General features: G+C 45.4%; 2 protein-coding genes across 8 annotated transcripts in view; one reads left to right on the top strand and one right to left on the bottom strand.

The window, feature by feature from the left end:
• The window catches only part of LOC143956162 (uncharacterized), a 713,750-nt gene that overhangs the window by 107,928 nt on the left and 588,655 nt on the right, over nucleotides 1–17,167 (bottom strand). The window lies entirely within an intron of this gene.
• The window catches only part of LOC143956174 (NACHT, LRR and PYD domains-containing protein 3-like), a 72,132-nt gene that overhangs the window by 39,325 nt on the left and 15,640 nt on the right, over nucleotides 1–17,167 (top strand). For 4 of the 7 annotated variants that reach the window (XM_077466319.1, XM_077466323.1, XM_077466320.1 and 1 more), the window contains 2 exons: nucleotides 3,892–4,068; nucleotides 4,537–4,707. In XM_077466319.1, coding sequence (XP_077322445.1) covers nucleotides 3,892–4,068; nucleotides 4,537–4,707 — 348 coding nt within the window. Of the gene's footprint in view, nucleotides 1–3,891; nucleotides 4,069–4,536; nucleotides 4,708–6,548; nucleotides 6,889–17,167 lie in introns of those variants that run through there. The other 3 variants (XM_077466322.1, XM_077466321.1, XM_077466324.1) reach the window with 2 other exon arrangements.

The raw sequence follows: 17,167 nt of genomic DNA, 5'->3' as shown, positions 1-17,167 counted from the left end.
AGTCAGAGAGAACGAGGACAGGTTCACCACCTCTAAATCTTGTGCAATTGTTGTTGGGATGGTGAGGGTGGATGTGATTTGTGTTCCGGAGTTTGGACTAAAAAATAGGTGCAATATGAGGGTCGGTGGATTGTGAATTAGAAGGGAACATGGAGGGAAGTGTGGGTTCACTTACTCTCCGAACTAGGGATCCAAGGTGAGTGCTTAAGGGGTGTGGGACTGGTGCTGGGGTGTCCGGTGCGAAGTGTGTTGGAGGTTCTACTGATGTGCTCGGGTGTGAACTAACTAAAGACATGGGGGTGGAGGCCTGTGTTTTGTGTAATTTAGAGTAAACCACAGTGGATTGGTGTGTCATTACCGTGGTTCGGGGTAAAGAGGTCATGGACGTGTCCAGGCGGTCTCCCTTTCTCTTCTTGGGAATCCTCTCTTGAGTTAGATCCCTGTATGACATGGAAGTACTGGAAGAAACACACAATCAGATGAAAGAAATTCTCATCAAATATTGGCCTTTACTTCTGGCCGACCAAACGATTCAAAAATATATAAAACCATATCCCCAACTTACCTATCGAAGATCACAATCTATGAAAGACAGGCTGGTAACCAGTCATTTTGATACTAGGCAACTTACTAAATCTAAACGCAATGGTATGTACTCCTGCGGCTACTGCGATGTATGCCGCTTTGTTTCTAATTCTTCAAATACCACTTTACCTAATGGTTCTTGTCATACTATTAAACACAATGTAACATGCAAAACAGTAGGAGTAGTCTACTTTGCAGGCTGCTCCTGCGGCTGCTTCTACATTGGAAAAACCAAACGTCCATTCTTCAAACGTATTAGAGATCACATGTTGCCACTTTTTAAACGTTTATGCACTACTGCTTTGAACAGACACATAGGTCCCTCTCACAACTTTGATCCCAATGTTGTGCGCTTTTCTGCCCTTGAACATGTACCCCCTCATGTTGGGGGGGGGGGTAAAATTGATACTTGTCTTTTACAACTTGAAACCAAATGCATTTACACCTTGGAGGCAACAAAGCATCCAGGATTAAATGAATATATAACATTTAAAGATTTTCTATAAGCTGTCTTGAATAAACCCGAATCCTGTCATGTCCACAACCAGTTCTCTCCACTGACTGCTATCTGGGCTCCTTTAATCCTGTTGTTCCTCAAATATTCCCCCTTCCCTTTCCCCTTCCCCCCCCCCCTTTTTTTTGTTAATTTAGTGTTTTTAACGAAATTATATCTATAATAAATATTGCTGTATGATTTCATATTGATATTTAGAATGTTAACCACTATGTCAATTTCAATGGTTTACCTTTGTTGTATCGTATTATTGGTGTTTATATGCTGATTGAAATTGTTTTTTGGATTTTTTTAACGTTTAAATCATATGTCTTTAGTCTATTTTATGATTATGATATAGTTAAATATATATATACTCTTTATCCCTTTATATTGTTATTATGTTTAAAAATTCTCTAATTTATTGCTTTCATTACTGTGTTGACTTTGGAAATGTGATGCAGCCCATTATTCTTTGCGTTGCTCTATTTAATTAAATGTATTCATTTATATTATTTCATATCTTGGCTTAAAATCTTCTCTTCTCTAAAATCTGTATTATTCCCTACCCCTCTTCCCCTATACACCCGGCAATACAACTGTGAACCCTTTGGGAGCGGACCTATCTCACCACGTTCGGTGTCTGTATGGACGCACGGGTCGGGCTGTGTGGAAGCCCGTTAATATGTAGGCTGCATTGGTAATCAGCAAGTCCCTGTAGTTGGTCATTCACAGTACTTTTGTTGTTTTACAGCTAACAACTTTATACTGTGACTTCCGCAAACCCAATGGATGCCTGTAACGGAGTCGGGGTTGCCATGGGAACATCCTGGGCTTTGTAGGCTCTACCACTCAGCGCACATGCGCAGTACTACTCCTCAGTCCGCTTTCACTCGGCGTATGTGATATGACGCCGAGTGAATGGGGGATAAATAGAATGCCCACATTGCGAGCCTGTGCTGGATTTGCAAGAACACTGTTGCTTGGACTGGACGAGTCAAGGTTAGTTGAGGGTTTTTTGATATGGATTGCTCCACACCTTCTGTATTTCTTTTCCCATATCCCAACCAATTGAGTCTTTAACTTAATCCACCTACATTTACATTTAATAGGACCTGTCTAACCTGCTACAGGACTTTGCTGTATACCCTACCTATTGACAAGCCCTCCAGCTGCACAGTGTATCACACTGAATCAGTGTGGAGTATCTGCACTTCTAATCCCTGTCTGGACTAGGTAAGCCTCCCTGATATCCAATAGAAAATTAGAGCATATCGCTATATTTGTATCAAGATAGAGGCATTAATTTAGTCTTTGCCTATATTCTTAAAATTATAATTCATTCATATCTATACATAATTTGACTTTACTAATGGGACCTCGTCTTGATTAACACATTTAGGCTGGTGCACTACAACATCATCATCCATAGGGAACCTCCTACCCTTCATATTGGCATCCTGCTCTATCATTGAGACCTATTAAAGAATCCTATACCTAGGTAGGTACCTGAAGATCTAAGCAATATTTTCAATATTTTAGCGATTCAGCCCTGTACGGGGCCCTTTGGACCCTTAATACTTAATATACTAGTGGGCAACTGTCCATTACATTTATCCCCTGCAGCCACTAGTTGGTGATTCCTATGATCGGTCCACTCCCTTTACCAAGAGGGTTTCCCTAATCGATTGCCGTGGTAGGGGTTTTGGCCAGGGGTAGGTATTTTTATGAATTTATTCTATTTTTAAATAAAAAGTCTTTCCTATTATTTTCTTAATTTATTGATCTGTTGTTAATCTGGGAGGCATTGGCTGCACCACATTTCGAGATTCATCTTACAGTTCTGTTTTGTTTTGTCTACAGTGATTTTTGTTATAACCACTTGACGTTGAATATTGGCTCCCCTGAAGAAGCCTTTGTTGAGGCGAAACATGTTGGGACTCCATCTTATTAGCCAAACACAACCTCAATCAAATTGAATGATTGAACATGGATACTCAATCCTTAATCATAAATGTGGTTTATTTGTTACCCTAAATACCTTTTCTGCATTTTAAAGAAGTTGGATAGTCCCTCTCCCACAAGGCCTAGCAGCCAACAAGGTGCTTAAATCAGGAATAAGTCTCTGCCACAGACGTTGTTGTAGAACATGTGGGAATAAGTCTCTACCACAGACATTATTGTAGAACATGCAGGAAACTAGAACTTGTAGAACACTCTTGTGATACCTGGATCTTTCAGCCGGTTTGGCGATACCCACGAGATTGGATTCACTTAGGTCCCTCAGCCTCACCAGGCTCTTGCTAAGAAGTCAACCCGTATGTGGCCTTCTTCTGAAGAGTCCTCCCCTGGATAGCTATGTATATGAGAAATGTGGTTAAAACAAAAATATGATTTTCGAAGAGTACAGAATTCGTTTTACGTGTTTTTGAATGTTTATTATAAACAAAACGCACAATGGGCAATATTTGTGAATGTATGTGAAAGATTTTGCAGTTAAATAATAATAATAAGGCATATTCCTTGGAATTAGAAATTCTAGGAGATCTGATGCCTCTGCAGGAATGTGAAATATATTTTTAAATCATTAAGAGACCCAGAGTTCTTCTTTTAACAAGGAGCTCAAAGCAGAAGATAAAACCAATCACTGATATGCTGAAAAACTGGGTGTATTTGCCCAATGCATCCGGGTAATCTGAACAAACAAGGTGCGGAGGATGGGATCACACTTTTTCAATTTACCTTGGTTGAAAGAGAACCTTGCTCTGATAGTGGGTAGTAGAAACTTACTTGTAATAACTTTTTTCTTACAGATTTCAGAATGTAAAACTGCATAGTGGAGACTCTCCGACAGAGGACAAACTGTTCACCTTTACTCAATATGATGAAATTCCAGACAAAGAAGAAGAATTATTCATTTCATCTGCTAAAGAAGTACCTGCCAATCTTTCCTGGCTGACTTACTCACAGAGTAATATAAGGGAATTGAAGTGAGACCATTTCCATTTTTTGCAGAGATATAGAAATGTTAAGTACTGGTAGTTAGTAATTTGGCCTTTCCCAGTGTTTCCCACTGATAGAGCTTCTTTACTTGCTGGCCCATTTTGCTTTTGTTTTTCTCCATTTTCTTTGCTTCTTAAGCCCCATACACACTATCAGATTTTCTGCTGATTTTTTCCTTCAGATTTATCAAAACCATATAATATGAGGTCAAACCTTAGGAGTTTCAATTTGTATGCAATCAGGTAGGCCCTTGTACTACATGGTTTTGGTAAATCTGAAGGGAAAAATCATCAGAAAATCTGATAGTGTGTATGGGGCTTTAGATTAATATTGACCTTTTCATTAATTTAACCCATTGTTTTTTAGACTATGAGGCTTTGTGATCCTCCTTTAGTTTTTTTTAAGACAGGTTTACAAAGTTGTATCTGGTATTTTCATCTTCCTCTTCACTACAGGTTCAACCATTGTGGTCTGACTGCATTGTCCTGCAATGATATTTGCTCATTTGTGAGGGAAAACAGACTGCTCACCTGTCTAGATCTATCAGACAACAGGCTACGGGACCCTGGTGTAAAAATCTTGTGTGAGGGACTTAAAAATCCTGTCTGTACCCTGAAGGTTCTAAGGTAAGAATTTATACTATAAATGATATAATAATCTAGAGGACTCTAAATACAGTGGTATAAAGGGGAGCTCCACCCCCCCCCCCCCCCCACTCCTGCCAGAACCCCTTTTTTTCGAGTACAACAAAACATCAACACAGCACACAAATGCATAGAAAAAACAGCATGATGGTGCAAAGGTCTATGGTCATGCCCAAGGCACTTTGCATGTTCCAGAGTAGAAAAGTGCAACACAGCATGCCACTACACACCAATACACGTGCTATTACCTGCACACTATGCATATATTGCAATGTTAATGGGCCCACAATAACACAATACTTACTGTACATATATACAGCCCTCAAAATTTCCACTCGTCTGCTTGCACTTGCCGAGTGGAAATATGAGGATTCCGAGTGTGGACAGGGCTGTGCTGTCCTGGGAATGTATAGCCAGTGCTCTACCGCCATGCACAGACTTGCAGCGCGGGAAGTTTAATAGGAACAGTCAGCTGCCTAGGACCTACCCTCTCCACCTCCCTCCTGCTGCACAGCTAAGGAGTATGCACACCTCAAGGCAGCCCTAAGTGGGTGGGCTCAAACCCTCTGGGGTCTACCCTCAGTGTGCACTGATGCCTGACCCCGTAGTTGCAGAAGAATGGTAACTATGACAGTGTGCTGTGATTGGAAGCAGTACAGGTGCTTGAGGGGGTTGGAGGCATTGAATGGGGGAGTGAACAAAATGTGTGCTGGGAGGAAGAGGGGGAGAGGTTGAGAGCATAGATGTGCTGGATTGGGGAGGTTGGGCGGGTAATTTGAGGCATAGGTCTGAATCATACTTATGCCTCCAATTCAACCCACCGATCTATGATACCTATGCCTCCAATTCCACTGTATTGCATTGGGGCTGCATTTATGGACACTAATCAGGCTGCGTTGATGGTCACTGGTGAGGCTACATTGATAGACACTAATCAGGCTGCATTGATGGGCACTGGTGAGGCTGCATTGATAGGCACTAATCAGGGTGCACTGGTTGACACTGGTGAGGCTGCATTGATGTGCACTAATCAGGCTGTATTGATGTGCGCTAATCAGGCTGCATTGATGGGCACTGATAGGCTGCATTGATGGGCAAGGGTGAGGCTGCATTGATCGGAACTGATAGGCTGCATTGAAGGGCACTGATCAGGCTGCATTGATGGGCACTGATCAGGCTACATTGAAGGGCACTCGTGAGGCTGCCTTGATGGGCACTGAACAGGCTGCATGGATGGACACTGGTGAGGTTGCATTGATGGCCACTGGTGAGGCTGCATTGATGGGCATTGGTGAGGCTGCATTTATGTGCACTGGTGAAGCTGCATTGATGGGCACTGATGAGACAGCACTGATAAGCTGCACTGATGGGCTGCACTAATGGGCACTGATGAGGCTGAACCGATGGGCACTGGTAAAGTTGTTAATATTTATTTTTGTAACTTAATTCTGCGTAAAACACTTAACATTGTCAGTTCATGAGTAACTCTTAAGACCTGGCTAGTAGTTTAGGATTTGAAATTGAACCCTGTCATATATATATATATATATATACACAGGTGTATCTCATAAAATTAGAATATCATCAAAAAGTTTATTTATTTCAGTAATTCAATAAAAAAAAATGATACTCATATATTTTATATAGATGCGTTACACATAGAGTGATACATTTTAACTAGCTTTATGGTATGCTGATTTCATTTTTCAGCAAGACTTGGCACCTGCCCACACTACCAAAACAACCAATACCTGGTTTAATGATCATGGTATCACTGTGTTTTTTTTAAATCAGAAAATTGTTTTTATTTTTGTTTTGCACAGTATACAGACCAAAGCAATCAGTGTATAATCATAGGTCAGTGAAATCAGGAGAAAACCGAACAAGGATGAGTATACAGCATTGCATTATACAGGTCTGTGCAAACCTTTCCCCGTTTAACATTGCTAATATCGAGGCACAATGGTAAAACAAAAGAATATTACATGAAAACAACCAGTGTAGTGCTTATAGACCTTTCTAACCCAACAATATATTTGGTCATGGGGATATAGTTATGATACCTCTACCCCTTGACATCTATGCTATCGTCTTGTGTCCTATATGGTCTCCCATATAAAACATCCACCATGTTACCCTTTGCCTTGCATCACCCCAACAATAATCTGTCCCGAACCAGTTGATGAGGGGCTAGGCCAGGGGTTTCCAACCACGGCTGCCCCATTGCTTGAAATTTACGTGGGGTGTTTCTATGTTAGTATGTTAGTTTTTCTCTTATGAATAATTTATTAACACTCACCACCCATTTCTTCTTAGTGGGTACTCTCGGGGTGATCCACTGTGCTATTTTGGGGCAACTCCAAAAAATTTAAAGCAATGTACCTCGTTCCTTCTGTCATCTCCAGCATCTGTCTGAGTTTGTGGGGAATATTTTTTGCAACTTGCAGGTGTTCTGTACCATCTATCCAAGATTTTAAAATTGGTTTCCTGCGTTCTCGTACAGATGGACGCTCTATACATAAATCGAAGGATGCATTGTTTCTGTTCTGAGCTAAATATACAGTTCAAGTCTCGTTCCCAATCAGTAATGCATCGTGGGAAGTAGGAATCTGGTGGAGTGATCAGTAGATTGTACATGATTGAAAGGGTGTGCGGCAGTGTCCCTTCCGTTGAACTGTGTTCCTCTAAGGCCGCGTACACACGGGCGGACTGTCTGCCGAAACTAAGTTCGTCAAACAGTCCGCTCAAACTTTTGAATGAACGAACACGCCCACACACGGCACTTTTTGAGCGGACAAATACGGCAAACTTTGTTCGTCGTACTAAGTCCGCGCAACTTTTGAAATGAGCGGACTCGCCCACACACGAGGCAACAGTCCGCTCATTCCGAGCGCGTGTGAAGGTAGGCGGGGCCCGCGACGGATACGTAGCGGGCTCCGCCGCCTGGAATGGACTTAAAGGGAAACCCCAACGCCGAAAAAAATCGGCGTGGGGGTCCCCCCAAAGTCCACAACAGACCCTTGTCCGAGCACGCTACCCGGCCGGCCAGGAAAGGGGGGCGAGCGAGCGCGCCCCCCTCTTGAGCCGTACCAGGCCGCGTGCCCTCAACATGGGGGGTACCTTCGGGAAGGGGGGCCGCGCGGCCCCCCCACCCCAAAGCACCTTGTCCCCATGTTGATGAGGACAAGGGCCTCTTCCCAACAACCCTGGCCGTTGGTTGTCGGGGTCTGCGGGCGTGGGGCTTATCAGACTCCAGGAGCCCCCTTTAATAAGGGGGCCCCCGGATACCGGCCCCCCACCCTATGTGAATGAGTATGGGGTACAATGTACCCCTACCCATTCACCTGTAAAATAAAAGTACCCAAAAAAAAACACAACACACGAGAAAAAATATTTTATTGCACAGCTCCGGGGGTCTTCCGTCTTTGGGGGTCTTCTCGCCGGACTCCTCCGCTATCTTCGTGTAGCTCTTTTGCTAGCGGAGGAGTCCGGCTTCCTTCCTCCCCGCCGCCGGCCTCTTCTCCTGACTTCGGGGGTCTTGTCCCCCTCTTCGGTTCTTCTGCCGGGCCACCGCGCCTTCTTGTAGCTCTTTTGCAGGCGGTGGCCCGGTCTTCCCCAAGGCACCCCCCATGTTGAGGGCACGCGGCCTGGTACGGCTCAGGAGGGGGGGCGCGCTCGCTCGCCCCCCTTTCCTGGCCGGCCGGGTAGCGTGCTCGGACAAGGGTCTGTTGTGGACTTTGGGGGGACCCCCACGCCGATTTTTTTTCGGCGTTGGGGTTCCCCTTTAAGTCCATACCAGGCGGCGGGGCCCGCGACGCCTCCTTCGCGGGCCCCACCTACCTGGAGACGCGCTCGTAATGAGCAGACTTTCCTCCGAGCGGGAACAGTTTGCTCATTTCGAAAGTGGCCTACACACGGGCGGACTGTTCGCTCAAACAAAGTTTCAGCGGACAGTTTTTCGGAATTTCCGAAAAACTTTGTTCGTCAAACTGTCCGCTGAAACTGTCCGCTGAAGCCCCACACACGAGCGGACTGTCCGCTGAAACACTGTTCAGCGGACAAAGTTGAGCGAACAGTCCGCCCGTGTGTACGCGGCCTAAGGGTGTGAGAGGTTGAGCAAAATTGTTTGGCAGGGTAGTGACCTAAAAAAGTGGGTAAGTTGGAGGGCACTCCAAAACTGCAGGTGGAATGAGCCCGATGGGTTCATGAGATATTGCAAAGAAGGCCACTCCTTCTGTACTAGAAAATGTGAGGCCTGTATACAGCCCGATGACGTCAGGTTTTTAAAGGTTCATCCTGAAGGCCCGGGATGAAACGCGGATTACCTAGTATCAGAAAGAGTGGCAATGTCATGGAGGAGAGGGAACCTCTTTTAAACAGAAGAGAACAAACACTCACAGTGTTGCAGAGGAGCGGGTGGAATTTCATCAATTTGGGTAAGGAGTCATAGCACCATGGTGCTCTATTCAAAGAAACTGATCCACAGCTTGAGAATGCTGTGTCTATTCCAGTCAACAAATCTCCCAAGGTGAACTGCCTGGTAGTACTTGTGTATGTCTGGTACTGCCAATCCCCCATGTTGCTTTGGTAAGGTAAGCTGTGATCTCTTCAGCAGTGGGTGTTTGTGGGCCCATATGAATTAAAAAAATACCTTCTGAATTTGCTGGAAGTATTTGGAGGGGATGTAAACAGGAAGAGCCTGTAGGAGATAAAAGAATTTTGGAAGTATACTCATTTTGAGAATATTACAATGGCCAAACCACGAGTGTAAGCCAGAGTTCCACTTGTTTAGGAGTGTCCGGACTCTTGTAATGCTGCGTACACACGATCAGACTATTCGGCGGACCAGAGTCCGTCAGACAATCCACCCGTGTGTGGGCTCCAGCGGACTTTTTCTTCCCAAAAGTCCGGCGGACCTAGAAAGAAGTCTTGACTCAAAATTGTCCGCCAGACTCGGCAGTCCGGCGGGCAATCTACCCATCTGTGTGCTAGTCCGCCGGACTTTTGAAATGAACAGTCGTTGGAAAACAGTGCTGTCCAAAAGTTGCTCAATTATTAAAAAAAAATACCTATGCCAGTGAGGCAAACTTTAAAATAATAATATAAATACTAATAATAATAAATTCTTGCCGCAACACAATGTGAGATACCCACAATATACAGAAACCAAAAAATAAAGCTGCGCTAGAACTTATAAAGTGCCAGAATAATCCTGTGACATATTATATTCTGTTTTTAAGTACTGAAAAGTGTATGTGACTATAAAAAATGTGCAAAAAATACTCAAAATTAAAACACATAAACAGTCCAAAGAGGGAGAGAAACGCAAAGAGATGAATTTCAGTCCATTAAAGTGACTCCTTAAAACACCCTTCAGATGTATAGCAGGTGCGCCCAGAGAGAGAGGTTCATCCACCACCAGATTCAGTAAGGCTTACCAGCTGACAAGATCTCTTGTTAGGGAGATCATACAAGCTTGATCACAAAACGATCGCTCCTGGTCTCTCCAATAGGCTCTGCTGGCGTCTCCAACTCCTATACCCCTTTCTCAGAGCGTCTCACGTTCCACCATAATCGGGATCACATGATCTGCTAAATCTAGGCTCATCGGCCCAAACTAGATTTAGGGTGTTTTAAGGAGTCACTTTAATGGACTGAAATTCATCTCTTTGCGTCTGTTTATGTGTTTTAATTTTGAGTATTTTTTGCACATTTTTTATAGTCACATACACTTTTCAGTACTTAAAAACAGAATATAATATGTCACAGGATTATTCTGGCACTTTATAAGTTCTAGCACAGCTTTATTTTTTGGTTTTTGAAATGAACAGACTTGCCCATATACGGAGAAAAGTCTGTTCATTTTGACCGTGGCTCCAGGTAGACGGAACTAGCGAAGGAAGAGAATTCACCGCCTCTATCAGTGAGATTGACACCTCACTAGCCCAGTCGCCTGGTATGGATTTAAAGGGGAAGTCCTACGCCGAAAAAACGGCGTGGGGGTCCCCCCCAAAGTCAATAGTAGACCCTTATCCGAGCACGCAGCCAGTCAGGGGTGGGGACAAGCGAGCGCCCCCCTCCTGAGCCGTACCAACTTGCGTGCCCTCACATGGGTGAGTGCTTTGGGGAAGGGGGGGAGATGCGGCCCCCCTACCCCAGAGCACCTTTTCCCCATGTTGATGAGGACAAGGGCCTCTTCCTGACAACCCTGGCCGTTGGTTGTTGTGGTCTGCGGACGGGGGGCTTATCAGAATCCGGGAGCCCCCAGTTTCCGGCCCCCTACCCTATGTGAATGAGTATGGGGTACGATGTCTGCCAGACCTAGCCCGCTGGAAAAGTCCGGTCGTGTGTGGGCAGGTCCGCTCCTTCGGAAAGTCCGGTGGACCTCTTCTGGACTAAGTCCGCCAGATAGTCTGATCCTGTGTACGTGGCATAAGAGGTGGAGGGAAAATAAGGTCAAACACCTTGGAGATGTGTGAAGAGATAATTGTGCCTAAATAAGTTAGGGCCGTGTTATTCCATTTCAGCTTAAAATTCGACTGTAGTTGTACCATAAGTGACTGTGGTCACTTATGACTCCCATCGCTTCTGATTTTAGAAAATGTATTTGAAGATTGGAGAGGCCCCCGTACCTATCAAATTCCCTAAAGAGGTTTGGGAGGGATATCACAGGATTCGTAAGGGAAAAGAGCATATCATCCGCATATATTTTATGTTGGGTATTTCACACTTTTATCCCATTAATATCTGGGTTTCTACGCACGGTACAGAGAAAGGGTTCCAGTGACAGGGCAAAAAGGAGGGGCTCATGGACATACTTTTCAGTATAGTTTTTCAGCTGTTGTTATAAGTCGGTACATTGAAGAGGGATATCGTTGTTATTGCAGCTAGCTGCTGCCATAACCTCTGTATCCTTTTCTTCAGCGGGTGGTCCGCTTTCAGATAAAAGTGACATCTGTGTGTGGTATGGAGATGAATGAGGGGAAGATGGCCCCCATCCGTCTCCATACCATTGCAGGGCGGAAGCGACGTCAGAACGTCACTTCCACCCATAGCTCTTAAAGAGACATTCAAATTACATTTTTTTTTTTTTTTTATTGTTGCATTTTAGTGTAAATATGAGATCTGAGGTTTTTTTTACCCCAGATCTCATATTAAGGAGGTCCTGTCATGCTTTTTTTCTATTACAAGGGATGTTCACATTCCTTGTTTTGGAATAAAAGTGACACAATTATTTTTTTTAAAAGAACAGAGTAAAAATAAAAAACAAAAAGGTAAAATAAATAAGAAAAAATTATTTTTTAAAAGTCCTGCCAAGCTCGTGTGCAGAAGTAAACGCATATGTGAGCATCACCTGCATATCACCTGCATATAAAAAATGGTGTTCAAACTACACATTGCCTATGGAGATTTTTAAGGCTAAAAGTTTGTCACCATTCTACGAGCAGGCACAATTTTGAAGCGTGAGATGTTGGTATTAATTTACTCAGCGCAACATTATCTTTCACAATATAAAAAAAAAATTGGCCTAACTTTACTGTTGTCTTATTTTTTCATTCAAAAAAAGTGTGTTTTTTCCCCAAAAAGTGCACTTGTAAGACCGCTGCGCAAATACGCTGCAAAAGAATGTATTTCAATGATCGCCATTTTATTCTCTAGGGTGTTAGAAATAAATAAATAAATAAATATGTGTGTGTGTGTGTGTGTGTTTGTGTGTGTTCTAAGTAGTTTTCTAGAAAAAAAAATAGGATTTTTATATACAGCTTACCTGTAAAATCCTTTTCTTGAGAGTACATCACGGGACACAGGAGCTTCATTACATAGTGGGTTATATAGGCACCTCTGGTGATTGGACACTGGTTGACCCAATTAAAGAGAATTCCTCCCCTATATAACCCCTCCCATTAGAGAGGCACCTCAGTTTTGTAGCAAAGCAATAAGAAACCACGTAAAACCCAAGAGGGGCGGGAGCCCTGTGTCCCGTGATGTACTCTCAAGAAAAGGATTTTACAGGTAAGCTGTATATAAAAATCCTATTTTCTTGATCATACATCACGGGACACAGGAGCTTCATTACATAGTGGGATGTCCCATAGCAATGCTCAGGTTGAGGGGAGGGAGACACAGATCATAATTCAAGACCGCCAGGGACCTGAGGACCTAAACTGCAGCCTGCAGAACACTACGCCCAAAGGCGATATCCTCCTGCCCTCTGACATCCACCTGATAGAATCTGGTGAATGTGTGGACTGATGACCAAGTCGCAGCCTTACAGATCTGAGCCAGGGAGGCCTGGTGATGCACTGCCCAAGAAGCACTTACCGCCCTAGTAGAGTGCGCTTTCACCTGAAAAGGAGGAATCTTCCCCTTTAAGTCATAGGCCTGAGAAATAACCTGTCTGATCCACCTCGAGAGAGTGGACTTTGACGCTGCCTGACCCCTTTTAGGGCCTTCTGGCAGAATAAATAAACAGTCAGTTTTCCTTATCTGAGCAGTTGCTTGAAGATAAAGACTGATTGCTCTAACCACATCTAAAGTGTGTAAGGATTCTTCCTCTGTGGACTGAGGGTTTGGAAAAAAGGATGGTAGGATTACATCCTGATTCAGGTGAAAACCTGAAACTACCTTAGGTAGAAAGGACCCGTTGTACGCATGACCACTCGGTCCTTATGGATAATTAAATAGGGCTCTTTACAGGAAAGAGCTGCCAATTCTGATACCCTTCTAGCCGTGGATATGGCTACTAGGAACACCAGCTTCTTTGTCAGGAGAGTTAAAGAAGCCAGATGCAGAGGTTCAAATGGTTGGGCTTCTAAGGCCGAGAGAACCAAATTCAGATCCCAAGGGCATACCGGAGGTTTGACTGGCGGTCTCATCCGCATAGCCCCCTGGATAAAAGCCCGTACTAGGGAATGTGATGCAAGCGATCTTTGAAAAAGACCGATAGGGCCGAAATCTGCACCTTGATGGTGCTTATGGCCAAATTCATTTCAAGGCCTGATTGGAGAAAGGCCAAGATTCTGCTAATGACATACCTTCTAGGATGCCATCTCCTGGGTTCACACCAGGAAACATATGCCCTCCAGATCTTGTAATAGATACGCCTGGAGGCCGGTTTTCTGGCATTGACCAGAGTGGAGAGGACTGGCCCCGAAAGACCACGGCCTCTCAAAATGTGGGTCTTAGCAGCCAGACCGTCAAATTCAGACTACGTAAAGCAGGGTGGTAAATTGGACCCTGTGAGAGCAGATCTGGCCGGAGAGGGAGGGTCCATGGCCTGCCCACTGCCAACTTCATGATTTCTGCGAACCATGGTCGCCTGGGCCAAGCCGCGGCCACTAGAAGGACCGGCTTCGTCTCCCTCTTGACCCTTCCCAAGAACCTCGATAACAGCGGGCTCGGGGGGAAGGCATAGATCAGATTGTACTGATCCCAGGGAACTGTCAGAGCATCTGACCCCTGAGCAAGTGCATCTCTTGTCCTTGACACAAAGTTGTCCAGTTTCTTGTTGAATCTGGACGCAAACAGATCCACGTCTGGAGTGCCCCACTTGTGACATATGTCTTGAAACACATCGGGGTGCAGAGCCCATTCTCCTGGGCACAACTGCTGGCGGCTGAGATAATCTGCCTGCCAATTCTCCACTCCTGGGATGAAGACTGCAGAGAGGCACGGAACATGCTCTTCTGCCCAGACAAGTATGCGATTCACCTCCTTTTGGGCCACCAGACTTCTGGTACCGCCCTGGTGATTGATGTAAGCCACTGCGGTGGCATTGTCGGACTGAATCCGAACTGGGAAACCTCGCAGTCTGTGAGACCACTCTCTGAGTGCCATGTAAACTGCCCGAATCTCCAAGATATTTATGGGCAGCAGACTTTCGGTCGCAGACCATTTTCCCTGCGAGCATGTTTCCTGCAACACGGCTCCCCAGCCTGTCAGGCTGGCATCCGTGGTGACAATCTTCCATGAGAGGGGAAGAAAGGTTTTGCCCTTCAGCAAATTTTTGGTCTGTAACCACCAGACAAGACCTTTGCGTGCCCGAGGGGATAAACGCATAGGAAGATCCAGGGATTGGGGCTTCCTGTTCCAAATCGCAAGGATGCATCTTTGCAGGGGCCTTGAGTGGAACTGGGCGAATGGAACGGCCTCGAAAGAGGCGACCATCTTTCCCAACAGTCTCATGTACAACCGAATGGAGGAAGATCTTCTGCCCAGAATCAGGCGCACTAGATCTCCAATGGCCAAGGCCTTTGGCTTTGGAAGGAACACCCTGCCTAGAGTGGTGTCGATAATTAGACCCAGGTAATCCAACCTGGTGGTCGGTTGTAAAGACGACTTTTCTAGGTTTATAATCCAACCTAGGCGGCCCAGATGTTCTAGCGTTTTGGTGACGCTGCGACTTAGGCATGTTGCAGTTCTCTCTACGAGAAGCAAGTCGTCTAGGTAAGCCATGACGGCTATGCCCTGAACTCTTAAGATTGCTAAGAGAGGGTCTAGAATCTTCGTGAAGACTCGAGGGGCCGTGGCTAGGCCGAACGGCAGGGCCACAAATTGAAAATGGCGCTGCTCTACCGCGAACCTCAGAAACTTCTGGTGTGCGGGAAATATTGGCACATGGAGATATGCGTCTTTGATATCTATTGATGCCATGAATTCTCCTCCTTGCAGGGAGGAGACCACAGTGCGTATTGACTGCATCCGGAAGGTCTGGATGTGTAGAAACCGGTTTAAGTCTCTCAGATCCAAGATAGGTCTGACACTTCCGTTTGGTTTTGGAACGGTGAAGAGATTCGAATAGAAACCTGAGCCCTGATCTTTCGGGCTCACTTCTACTATCACACCCTGGGATAGTAATTGATCTAAGGCCAGAAATAGCGGTTTCTGCTTTATCGGATCCCTGGGGATCCTTGACCTTAGAAAACGGGAAGGTGGAATCTCCTGAAACTCTAGCTTGTAGCCCAGAGACACTGAAGAGATCACCCATTTGTCCTGAATCTCTTCCCGCCAGGCGCCTGCAAACCGCAGGAGCCTTCCCCCCACTCGGCCGAGCGGGGGCGCCCCTTCACAAGGATGTCTTGGAGGTCTGCTTGGCAGGCTTCCGCCCCCAAGTCTTCTTCTGTCCCTGGGCTCGGCCCTGAGGCTTTCCAGCCGAGGAGGGCTGAGAAGGCCGTCGCCACTGTTTAGAGCTTGACGCCTCGGGAGAGAGAGTACGCCTGAATGAAGGACGTTTACTCTTCTTGACTGGAAGGAGTGTAGATTTACCTCCCGAAATATTTTGGACGAATTTATCTAATTCCTCTCCAAACAACCGTTCCCCTTTAAATGGGAACCCAGCCAAATGCTTCTTGCATGACATCTCAGCAGCCCAATTTTTTAGCCATAGAGCCCTACGCATGTGTACCAACATGAGGGATAAACGTGATGCTTGTTGGACAGAATCCAAAATCGCATCAATTATGAAACATAAGATATGAGGCATCTCTGCATATTTCTCTACTTCCTCATTAGGAAGGAGTTCAAACATCTGTTTAACCTGTTCCTTAAGGAACTGACACAACCCCACGGCTGCGACTGTAGGTTGCACCACAGCGCCAGCCATGGAAAAGGAGGCTTTTAACAAGGTTTCCAGCCTTTTGTCAGCTGGATCCTTAAATACCTGTGCATTATCCAAAGGACAAGTTAGGTTTTTATTCACACAAGAGATAGCCGCATCCACAGATGGGGCCCCCCATTTCTTGGTGAAACTTTCCTCCACGGGATAATACATAGAAAACCTCTTGGGAGGAGTAAACAGTTTATCGGGATGTCCCCAGTCCTTATACATCAAGTCAGCCATTAAAGGATGAATTGGGAAGGAACAAGCAGTCTGTGGGGCTTTCCTGACTCCCAGGGAAGAGACAGAGGATGTGGCGACTTCAGCAGCTGGCATTCTGAACGTGGTACGCACCAATTCAGTGTAATACTGCACCTGCTTTCTGAGTGCCTGGGAGGAGGGGACTGACTCCTCATCCTCTGACTGATCCGACTGCTCATGATCCCTTTCCAAAGATAGGGATCTCTCCTCATTTTCAGAGCAGCTGTCTGAGAGAGGGATTTCAGCAGAGGGAGGGGATCTACCCCTTTTCTTGCTATCTTTTAGGGAAGCAGAAATAAAATTCATTATCCTCCCTTCAAAACTCTCCAATGAAGCCCTAAGGGAGTCCTCAGTGACATAGACCGGGGCTGCGACATTTGGAGAGGCTGCAAAGCCTGAAAGGGGCACTGACTCGTCTTGAGATGCAGGCTCCACTCTTGCAGAGGGGGATGGTAATCTGCATGCACTCTTGGAACCCCTGGACCCAGGCGGTGACCTGCCAGTGCTTTTGTTACCTGCCCCTGAAACCCTCTTACGAGGAGACATAGTACTGAGCTACAAAGCAGAGTTACTAGTGTAAAATGC

Source organism: Lithobates pipiens, unplaced genomic scaffold, assembly GCF_037356315.1.
Source record: "Lithobates pipiens isolate NorthernLeopardFrog02 unplaced genomic scaffold, aLitPip1_a1.2 Scaffold_35, whole genome shotgun sequence".
NCBI lineage: Eukaryota > Metazoa > Chordata > Amphibia > Anura > Ranidae > Lithobates > Lithobates pipiens.
This window is presented reverse-complemented; position numbering and strand designations above follow the sequence as displayed.